This window comes from Sus scrofa, chromosome 14 (genome assembly GCF_054392235.1).
Source record: "Sus scrofa isolate SSC_HxYL_T2T_F1_AM1 chromosome 14, Sscrofa_HxYL_maternal_Yorkshire_Landrace_v2.0, whole genome shotgun sequence".
NCBI classification, from domain to species: domain Eukaryota; kingdom Metazoa; phylum Chordata; class Mammalia; order Artiodactyla; family Suidae; genus Sus; species Sus scrofa.
In genome coordinates this window covers 36,249,210-36,260,058 of record NC_139396.1, presented here as the reverse complement: position 1 = coordinate 36,260,058, position 10,849 = coordinate 36,249,210, and the positions used below count along the sequence as shown (strand labels likewise).

At 48.5% G+C, this 10,849-nt stretch overlaps 1 protein-coding gene across 2 annotated transcripts; it reads left to right on the top strand.

Annotated features, from left to right (window-relative positions):
- Positions 1 to 221: 221 nt before the first annotated feature.
- On the top strand, positions 222 to 9,647 carry LOC106508068 (uncharacterized). 2 transcript variants are annotated; one of them, XM_084997690.1, is made up of 4 exons: positions 222 to 301; positions 633 to 1,898; positions 7,382 to 7,482; positions 7,693 to 9,647. In XM_084997690.1, exons 2-4 carry the CDS (start codon positions 971 to 973, stop codon positions 8,083 to 8,085), a joined length of 1,422 nt encoding a protein of 473 aa, XP_084853816.1. In that variant the 5' UTR covers positions 222 to 301; positions 633 to 970; the 3' UTR covers positions 8,086 to 9,647. The 2 variants fall into 2 exon arrangements, 1 of the variants encoding a protein (XP_084853816.1); XR_014828376.1 differs by lacking the exon at positions 7,382 to 7,482.
- Positions 9,648 to 10,849: the final 1,202 nt, after the last annotated feature.

Here is a 10,849-nt window from a genome sequence, read left to right as displayed (position 1 = left end):
TTACGCTTGTAATTTGCAAGCATATTTTACACTTTGTCTGCGTGTGCATATATTCATAAATAACGTGAATTGCTTGCGTTTAAATTTTTTACATATTCAATTGTATTGGAACGAAAGGGCAACTGGTTGCCCGGCTCACATGCAGCGCCCGCATAGTCCGGTAGATGTCGCTAGCGTTCCAGTCATGGGCATCCGGTTTCTCCACTCTTGGTAACCGGCTTGGGATTTCCTTCTGCCGAAGCTTCAGCTTTCCTTTGCAGTTGGAGACCGTCTACAGGCAAGATACCGGAGGTGCAGCACCGTAAGCAATGATACCTCGAATTATTTCTTTCAGTTTTTTTCCTAGAGGGAAGACCCGGGAGGCTTGTGATGCGGAGAAAGCGTTCGGCTGCGCCGACCTCGACAGACAGGCTGGGTCCCTGGGCCTCAGCGGCCCTCTGAGAATTGGGGTAACATTGCTGCATGCCGCTCAGGGGCTCCAGTCCTTCGATGGAGGCTCCTTGGGGGCTGCTCTGGGCATAGGAAGGAAAGGTTCCCTAATCCACCGGAACAGGGGAACTGGCCAGGTGCACGCCTGGGAGGGGATGAGCCCTGAGGTCCTCCCGGCCCTAACCCCCCTCCTCCCCTCCCAGGTGCGGTGTGGCAACCCCGGAAGAGACTCGCAGGGCGCTGTGACCATCTCCCACCCCAATTACACAGGTGTCATGTTATCATTTTATCTTTGAGGTGGTTGTGGCTTAAGTCCCAGGAAGGCTTGGTGAGATGGAGCCGCCTCGGAGCTGATTCAGTGTCGGAGAGCACAGAGTTTGAGCAACTGACCTGGGCTTTTCCTGAAACCACCGTTCGGATTAAACCTGTCCCCCCACCCCCACCCCCCACCTTCATCCCACCCCCCCATCCACACTGGGGCCCTGAAAGCACGTCTACCTTCCCCACACTCTAAACGCTGCCAACAGATACAGCAAATTTGATGAAACAAGAAAAAGTCCAGGGAAGGAAGTACTGCCAGTTTGGTATTTTTCCCGGAGTTACTGTGGCCAGGGTCTTCCCAGCATACGCGTTTGTCCTAATAACTGTTTGTCCTGGAGGCAGGGCTCGTACCCGGGATAGGGCCGGAGCCCCCGGAGGCTCCTCCCCGCCGCCCCTCCCTGACCTGCTCTCTCTCGGCCCGGGGCCCTGGAGGAGGCCTGCCCAGGCCGTGGGAGTCTGGCTACCATTATCCGGCCCTTATCTGGGCCCACTTAGTTCAATGACTAGGAGCCGACCTGGGGGTCACGCCTGTCTCCAGAGAGCCGGTGCTATCTCGGTGACCTGCAGAAACCCTGGCGTGAGCTCATGTTTTCTGACGACAGAGAGGACCCCGCCGGATCGCCGCCCTGCACCCCCACCCCCAGCGTCTGGCGGGAGCCGGGTGCAGGCTCCACCGCTACTCACTGAAATAGCAACGTTGATAAGTGCGGCGGACAAAAGCATTGATGAATTTCCATTGAGGAAAGTGCCTCCTCCCACCCTCCCCTCTGTGATCACGAGGTCTCCACCCCACCTTGGAGGGACGTTGGGGCTCACAGGCCCGGGCTTTCTCAGCCACGGCCTCAAAATCGTCACTATCCCCACCTCCGCCACCTGGAAGTCGTGCTGTGGCCACAAACCCCTAGAAAAGCCTGTATCCAAGAATTCGTGCCAAAATGTACTGGCTCCTCATTTAGGAAAAGGCCGTAAGGATAGAAGCCTTGTTTTTACTCAACTGTACGTTCCAAAATCTGACAGGGGGGCTGCTCAGTATAAAGGGATTGGGTTTGATTGGACCCGGTTGGGCTGGAAGATCGCAGAACTAGGAAGCAGGCTGCAAACCATCCACCACCCCTTCCCCCCACTCCCTGGGAGGGAGCCTTGGGCAGGTTAGTTTCTTTCTGTCCTGTCTACATGGAACTGATTTATATCCTCTGGAAACCTTTGTTAACAGGAGCATTTAGCATATTCACATCTAATGTGATTAACACAATATTTGAGTTTACATCTATCACTTCTTTTGTGGTTTCTCTTTTGTCTTAGCAGCTCTGTGTTTCTCTCTCTATTTTGTGTGTGTGTGTGTGTGCCTTTTTAGGGCCGCACCTATGGCATATGGAGGTTCTCAGGCCAAGGGTTAATCAGAGCTGTAGCCGACAGCCTGAGGCACAGCCACAGAATGCCAGATCTGAGCCACATCTGCGACCTACACTACAGCTCACAGCAATGCCAGATCCTCAACCCAATGAGTGAGGTCAGAGATCGAAGCTGCAACCTCATGGTTCCTAGTCGGATTGGTTAACCACTGAGCCATGACGGGAACTCCCTGTTTTTCTCTCTTTTCTTGACCTCAGTTGGCTTGATTAATTTTATCATTCTTTTTTCCCCCCTCTGCCACCTTCGACTAATAAGCCCTGTTTTTATCATGATTGCCCTAGAAATCACAGCAGGCAGAGTTAACTTTTTTCTACCACTGCATTCAGTGGCTTGACATACGATCTCACTTCTCCCATCAGGGACTGAACCTGGGCCGTGGTGGGGAAAGCACGAATCCTAGCCACTAGACCACCAGGGAACTCCACAGAGTTAGCTTCTTATCAAAGTCTAAAGCTGAACCCTATGTTTATCTCCATCACAGACAATATAACTATCTATAACACTTTAATTCCACTTACCCCCCCCCAGCTGGTATGCTTTTATTATATATGTCTTTTTTTTTTTTTTTCAGGTTTCCTTTCGAGGCCCACAAATTATTTCTTTGGGCGGGGGCACACCTGTGGCATATGGAAGTTCCCAGTCCAGGGGTCAAATCAGAGCTGCAGCTGCCAGCCTACACCACAGCCACAGCAACTCAGGATCTGAGCTGCACCTGCAACCTACATCACAGCTCACAGCAACGCCAGATCCTTAACCCACTAACTGAGGCTAGGGATCAAACCCGATTCCTCATGAGTACTAGTCAGTTTTGTTACCTCTGAGCCACAACGGGAACTTCTTTGTTGTTTTATACAGTGTGTGTTCATTTTGTTTATGTACATATCCACTCACTTGCTTGGGTATTTGTTCTTGCAGCTCAGTCCTTCCATCTGAGGTTGGTTCACTGTCTGCCTGTAGAATTCCTTACATGGGTTTAATATTCAAAAATTCCTCTGGTTTTACTTATCTGAAGATGTTTTCATTTTTGCTCTGATTCCTTTAAAAAGTGCCCTGTACAGGAGTTCCCGTCATGGCTCAGTGGTTAATGAATCCGACTAGGAACCATGAGGTTGCAGGTTCGATCCCTGGCCTCGCTCAGTGGGTTAAGGATCTGACGTTGCCATGAGCTGTGGTGTAGGTCACAGACATGGCCCGAATCCTGCGTTGCTGTGGCTATGGAGTAGGCCGGTGGCTACAGCTCTAATTAGACCCCTAGCTGGGAACCTCCATATGGCTTGGGTGGGGCCCTAGAATAGGCAAAAAGACCAAAAATAAATTAAAAAATAATTAATTAAAAAAAAATAAAAATTGCCCTGTACAGAACTCTAGATTGGCAGGTATTTTCTTTCAGCACTTTGAAAATATTTTATTACCTTCTGTATTCTATTATGACTGCTGTGTTCACCTCTTATTTTTTCTCCCTCTGGCAACTTAGGAGTCTTTGTCTTTGGTTTTTGGCAGTTTTACTAAGATGCATCTAGGGTGGATATATGTTTTCTTTATTCACCTAGGGATTTGAACAAGTCAAGTCACCCCTCTGAGCCTCAGTCCATCTGTGATGGACATGGCGCCCTTGTCCTGCCTCCTGCCCACCTCCCAAGTCGAGGACCTCCTGCTACATTTGAGCTCTTTGTCTCTAAAGCATTTCCTCAACCTGGGTGAAGGGCTCCCCCAGCTGCCTGGCTCCTCCCTGCCAATCAGGCAGCAGGCACCACCCTCCTGGGCCTCCAGACACTGCATGGAAAATGCCGGCCAAGTCCAAGTCCTGTCCTCATTTTCAGCCCAACAAGGGTCCCCCTCATGGTGCCTCCTCCACCATTAGAAATACAGAACTGTCCCAGGAGCCTCTTTCGGGGTTCACTTCCCACCCAATCACTTGCTAATCTAAGACTCTGAACAGTCACCGCAGGGCTGGCCCGGTGCTGGTCCTCCACCAAGAGAGGTCAGCTCTTGGACCAGCAGTAATCAGGGCAACCAAACAAAGGGCAGGGGCTCTGAAGCACAGGGTAGAGTGCCCCCCCTCACCAGCCAGGACCTGCACAGCACCCAAGATGAGCAGCACTGCCAGCCTGGGAGGGTGGGAAGGGCCCCCAGAGGCAAGGGGGTGGGGGTTGGGGGAATGGAAGGTGCTCAGACAAGTGACAGCAAAGCTAAGATGACACCAGCTGAAAATCTGAGATCCAGGCTCCTTGCTGGCTCAAAATCTCAGGACCGGTCCCTCCCCACCCCCCAAAGAGGCTTTCTTTTTCCTTTTCCTCTTATCTGCATAAATGCACGTTCCCCTCAGCTGAGACCAGGTCAGGCCTCTGACCTCTGAGTCTTTCCTTCCTCAGCCCCGGCGGCCCCCCTCTCAGCCCCACATCTGCGGCCACATCTGACACCCGGCTGTCCCTGAGGACGGGCAGACATGTGGGGAGACCTTCGGGAGATCACGGGGGCCAGATGGGAGAGGAAAACAGGAAGGTGGAGGTGATAAGGAGAGGGCCTCCAGGGAACTGGGGGAAAAAACTTAAAAACAGGTTTGGGGAAATCCTGGCCTGAGGAGGCGCAGTCCCGGGTCACCAGGATGAGGGCAGAGCTGGCCCCTTCATTTCTTCAATATGACCCTTCTGGAGGGTCTCTTAGGTTTTGTACAAACACAAATCTGGCACCTCCTTTTGGGCCTGGGTGTCTTTTCCTGATCATGTCAGGCACGTGCCCACCTCAGGGCCTTTGCATTTGCTTTTTTCTTCTGTCTGGAATGCTCTTCCACAGATGTTCACATCACCTCTTCCCATCTTCCTCAGGTCTTCAGTAAAATGTCATCTTCATGATGCTTTTCTGACCATCTTATCTAAAACTGCACTGGGAGTTCCCATGTGGCTCAGCAGGTTAAGGACCTGGCATTGTCACCAAAGTGGTTTGGGTTGCTGCTAAGGTGCAGGTTCGATCCCTGGCCCAGGAACTTCCACGTGCTGTGGGCATAGCCAAAAATTTAAAATAAAATAATAAAATAAAATTGCAGTGATACCCCCCCCCCCACACACACACATACAAGTCCCTATCCTCACTTCCCAGGACAGCCCCTAACATCTGTAGAGCCTGGAGCAAGAGCAAAATGGTGGGCCCCCAAATATAGCCCCTTCTTCCTCCTCCCACCCTGACTTCTACCCAGCACCTCAAGAACCTCACCACACACATGAGCATCCCAGCTGTGTCCCCAGCAAGTGGCCACCTCCTGATCACACCATGGGCTTGGGGCACACATACCCGTGTCCCATTCTGCCCACTAAGGTCAGACCCCAGGGAAATCCATGCAAGCCCTGGACGTGGACTCTGCTGTTTGGGCAGGAACTTTTGAGATTCTGGGTAACGAGCGTGCGGTCTAAAAAGGGAGTTCAGGATCCCAGGGTGCATCCCCTTGCCTGGCAAACTCCTCATGCTGGAGGAGGCCAGGGCAGGTTCCTACGTTGTGGGACTTAGGGCAGGGTCCCTCTTGCCCTGTCTAGGGGTAGGACTGTCCCTGTCCCTTCCTTGCTTTTCTTTTTATTCCTCCACCTGATATAGTAAGTGTTTCACTTATTTATTTGGCTTATCATCTGGTTTCCCCCCAGTAAAATGTAAGCCCCAAAAAAGGTAGGGATCTGTTCTGATCACTGTCCCATTCTCTGTACTTATTACAGTATCTGTCACATACTAGGTGTTCAGTAAATGCTTGTTGAATAAATAATGAGGGGGTGTTGAGATACCAGGATAGAAGCCAGGCTGGGTGGGGGTGTCTTTATAAAGCTTCGCTGCTCTATCAAAGGCTTTTGGCATAAAGGGTGGTATGATGCATAGCGCCAAACTCCTTCTTTCTGAGGCTACAAACTCTAGTGAGGAAATTATGGGTTTTGCTCTTTTAGAGGATAGCTTAAAAGATGCAGTGGCCAAAAAAAAAAAAAAAAAAAAAAAAATGCAGAGACTTGGAGTTCCCTGGTATCCTAGTGGTTAAGGATTCACTATAGTCACTGCTCTGGCTCAGGTTACTGCTGCAGCTCGGGTTTGATCCCTGGCCTGGGAACTTCTGCATGCCATGGGTGCAGCCCCCCCAAAAAAGATGCAATGGCTTCTTTTAATTATGTGCATGATACTTACTTCAGAATATACATACTCAGTGTATGTGTTTTGTGACAAAGACTCTCTCCTTGACTGAACTTTATAATCAGGCTTCTCGGAGTCCTCCTCCCACCCAGGTCCCCACCTTGGCCCCCTCCCTGTCTTCAGACTGCCTGACCCAGTTTAGCAAGAATCCCCCCACCCTTGATGACAGATCACCTGAATATCTGATCAAGCTCCTCAGGCCCCATCCTTGCTAAGTCCTTGTCCTGCCCTTTAGCAAGAACCTGGCTAGATCACTTCAGGAAGAATATGCCCCCCACCACCACCCCTTGATGTCTCCTCTTAGTAATTTCCAGCCACTGACTCCACCCGGCTCCTTGTCTAGAAATCCTCACTCATCCTTGTTCTCCTAGGAGTTGAGCCCAGTCTCTCTCCTGCTGCCACCCACAGTTGACCTCTTTGCAATAGTCTTCCATAGAGGCTTTCTTGCCTTTTTTTTTTTTTTCATTGCTTAAATTTAAGTATAGTTGATTTACAATGTTGTATTAGTTTTTCTTACCATTTTAACAAGTGTCAGAAGAATTTCTCTTTTAGGTGGGAATACAAAAATCTGTCAGATGGGGTCATCAGCCTCAAGGAGTTCTGCTCAAGTGAGGAAATCATATGCATAAACCAACAGTCAAATACAAGATAATAATTATGGGAATAAAAGAATGGTTAAGGTGTCAGAGACACCTAGTGGAGATAGCAGTTAACATTGCCTGTAGGAATCATAGTCTTTCAGATGAGAGTGACAGACTGGGCTTTGAAGAGTGAGTAGGAGTTCATGCTTTCTGGAATCTCAATAACTAGTTTCAAAAGCATAACTTTTTCCCAGAAGCATAACTTTTGCATGATGGTTCATTTATACGATCTTATGTTTGTAAAGCACATGTACTTTCACAGGAAAAAAAATAAAGATTAATAGTAGTTATATCAGGGTAGTAGTTTAGTGGGTGGTCTTTTTCTTTAAATGTTTTGTATAAAAGGGCACACGTATTACCCTTCTAATTAGAAAAACATTAGGATAATTAACAAACTGTGTCCATACGTCCAACAGGAGCTTTTGGCCTGGAGCTCGGGCGGCAGGAGGTTCTGTTAAATGTCAGGAAGGCCCAGGGAGCAGGCAGAGCCTGTGTGAATGTGCGGGTTTCAGGCCAGGTGAGGCTGAGGGAGCCGCCTTCAGGGGGACATGCTGATGGGAAATCACGGGAATGTTTTGGGGGGGGGGGCAGCGAGCCCACCTGCCTGGGCAGCGAGCAGTTAGAGGTGAGGCTGGAGAAAGCCGAGCCAGCAGAGCTTGGAGGGTGCAAGCCAATGCAGGAGGCTCTGTTTCCAAGCGTGAGCCCTCTCCCGCCGCATGTTTCCTAGGGCAAGACTCTCACACCAGGCTCAGCTGCGTCTGGATTCCCTCCGCTGCGCCTTGGATCAATTTTGGATCAATCGGCCACAACAGCTGGGTGCCCAGAAAACAGAGGCGGTGAATCAAAAAGAGGAAGGAGTTCCCAAGGCGCCCCCGTGCTTGTGACAGGCACGGACGGGCGGGTCCCACTACAGACCTCACTTCCTGATGGGAGAGGGAGAAAAACTGAAGTTACGAAAGCAGAGGCAACAGATGTGGCTCCAGCTGGCATGCGTACCGCCGTCCGTCCTCCACGAAGAGAAGACCCCTCCCTGCCTGGGGTGGTTTCCACCCGACCTTACAATCCCCACCAAATCGCGGCTCTCCCCACCAGCTCTGCACCCAAATCATCCCTCCCTTAATCCCCCGCTGTCCCGTATAAGCCGCTGGGTGGCGCTGTCGGCACTAACGGAGGCCGCCCGGAGCTCCGCTGCTGCTGGAAGGGCGGGCAGGCCTGGGGTTAGACGTGGATCCGGGAGCATCGGAGCATCGAGCATCTCTACAAGACCGAGGCTAGCGGTGACTTCGAAGTATCACCTACAGTCTGAATTAGAAGCAAATACAAACCCAGAGCGCCAGTTCTTGGCTTGATTCAGGGTGAGGCTCCAGAAGAGGGTCCATCCAATCTGCCTAAAATGAGAGCGCAGGCAGGACTGCGGCCCATTTGAGAGTTTCGGGGAAACTGGTCCCTGCAGATTATAAGATTTACTCAGGTGTCTTTGGTTCCAAAGTCCAGTAAGTACTATTGTTTCTCCTTTTGTTGTTTATTCTGTGAACAGTGTTATGTTTGTACAATAAATCAAAATGGGAAGGAGGGATCCACAGGGAAAAGAGAAGATTAGATAGACCCAAAGCAGGTAAACTCCACTAGGTCACAGCCAGGTGATGTGGAGGCTGCCTGGGAATGACTCCACCCAGATCTCTCTGGGCTGGAGAAGGAGTCCTGCCTCCATCACTCCCCACCTGTCAGAACCTCAGTGAGTTTCCCTGTAAAATGGGCACACTGACCAATGCCCTGCTCATCTGAGAGGGAAGACAGATCCCAGGCAAGGATGTACTTTTAACATTGTTATATGCTCACTCAGCGTAAAGAATTATTAATATCTCTTAATGGCTTGAATAAACATGTCATGAAAGAAGGTATCTGGATGGCCAGTAAACACATGATAAGATGATTAACATGTCAGTCATCAGTCATTAAAACCACGATGAGACACCACTGCCCACCCACTGGAATATTACACTGAAGAAGGACCACACTAAGTGCTGGTGAGGATGTGGAGAACCTGGAACTCTCACACTGCTGGTGGGAGTGTAAAAAGGTACAGCCACTTTGAAAAACAGTTTGATGGTTTCTTTAAAAATTCAACATACACCTAATGTGACCACACCATTCCGCTTTTAGGTATTTACTCAAGAAAAATTATAATATTCATTCACACAAAGACTCGCACTCAAATGTTCATAGCAGCTTTCTTTACAATAGCCAAGAAATGGAACCAGACCAAACTTCCACCATGATGAGGGAATAAATCAAATTATGATCTATTCAATGGAATAGTACTCGGCAATAAAAAAAGAGTGAACACGTACCTACATAGGCAAATCTCCAAATAAGAAGCCAGATAAAAAGGAGCCCATACTATACAATCCTGTTATATAACATTCTAGAAAATGTAGTTGAGTCTGTAGTTAGAGCAAGATCAGTAGTTGCCTGGAGGTGGGGACAGAGAGAAAGCAGAGGGCAGGATTATGAAGGGGGACAAGAAAACTTTGGGGAAAAGGTGGATGTTTTCATTGTTTTGATAAATGTGATGGTTTTGTGGTACATATTCATAGGTCAAAACATCAAAGAGTATATGTTAAATATATGCAGTTTATTGTATGTCAATTATACCTCAATAAAACTGTTAAAATTGTTTAATTTTTTAAAGGGAGCAAACTTTTTTTTTTTTTTTTTTTTTTTTTGCTTTTTAGGGCTGTACCTGCAGCATATGGAAATTCCCGGGCTAGGGGTCGAATTGGAGCTGCAGCTGCCGACCTATGCCACAGCCCCAGCAATGCCAGATCCAAGCTGAGTCTATGACCTATACCACAGCTCACAGCAGAATCCTTAACCCGCTGAGTGAGGCCAGGGATCAAACCCTGGTCCTCGTGGATATTAGTCAGGTTCATTACCACTGAGCCACAGTGGGAACTCCTAAGGAGGAAACCATTGCTACACGTAATAAGATGGATGAGCAGGAGTTTCTGTTGTGGCTCAGTGGTAATTAACCTGACTAGCATCCATGAGGACCAAGGTTCCATCCCTGGCCTCGCTCAGTGGGTTAAGGATCCCGCATTGCCGTGAGCTGTGGTGTAACTAGGGTCTGGCATTGCTGTGGTGTAGGCTGGTGGCTATAGCTCCAATTTGACCCCTAGCCTGGGAACTTCCATATGCTGTAGCTGCAGCCCTAAAAAGACAATCAATCAATAGACAGTGAGAAAGCCTGGGTGTGGGACATTTTGATCATTCTGTTAGTCTGTCAGCAAGTTTCTTGACCTTCTAAGATGGATAAAACACAGAACTGATAAATGAGTTTAAAAAAAATAGGCGATTTTCAAAATCATTATGTTCAATGAAAGGAGCCAGACATAAAAGAGAATGCACCTTGTGATTCCATTAATATAAAATTCTTAACCTGTTATGGAAAATAATCTATAAAAGAATAGTTAGATACTGTAAAACTGAACCCCTTTGCTGTATACCTGAAACTAACACAACATTGCAAATCAAATATGTTTCGATAAAAATTTTTTTGAAAAACCAAAAAAATGAAACTCAACATTGGAAACTAATACTCAGTAACAAATAGCTTATCAGTGGTTGCCTGTGGTTACAAAGGGGCATAAGGGAAGTCTGAGGGTGATGCAAGTATTAGATATCTTTGTAATGGTGATGGTTTCTTTGATGTAGGCATATATCAAAACTCATCAGCCTTATTACTGATATGGAGGGTGTTCTAGTGGTCCATATAGAAGATCAAACCAGCCACAATATTCCCTTAAGCCAAAGCCTAATCCAGAGCAAGACCTTCACTCTCTTCAATTCTAGGAAGGCTGAGAGGTGAGGAAGCTGCAGAAGAA

Coding starts and splice junctions, on each gene's coding strand:
- LOC106508068 (XM_084997690.1), top strand. CDS start 971: ATGAAACAAGAAAAAGTCCAGGGAAGGAAGTACTGCCAGTTTGGTATT. Junction 1,899..7,381: donor TGGGAGGGAGCCTTGGGCAG/GTTAGTTTCTTT, acceptor TACGTCCAACAG/GAGCTTTTGGCCTGGAGCTC. Junction 7,483..7,692: donor ATGTGCGGGTTTCAGGCCAG/GTGAGGCTGAGG, acceptor CATGTTTCCTAG/GGCAAGACTCTCACACCAGG.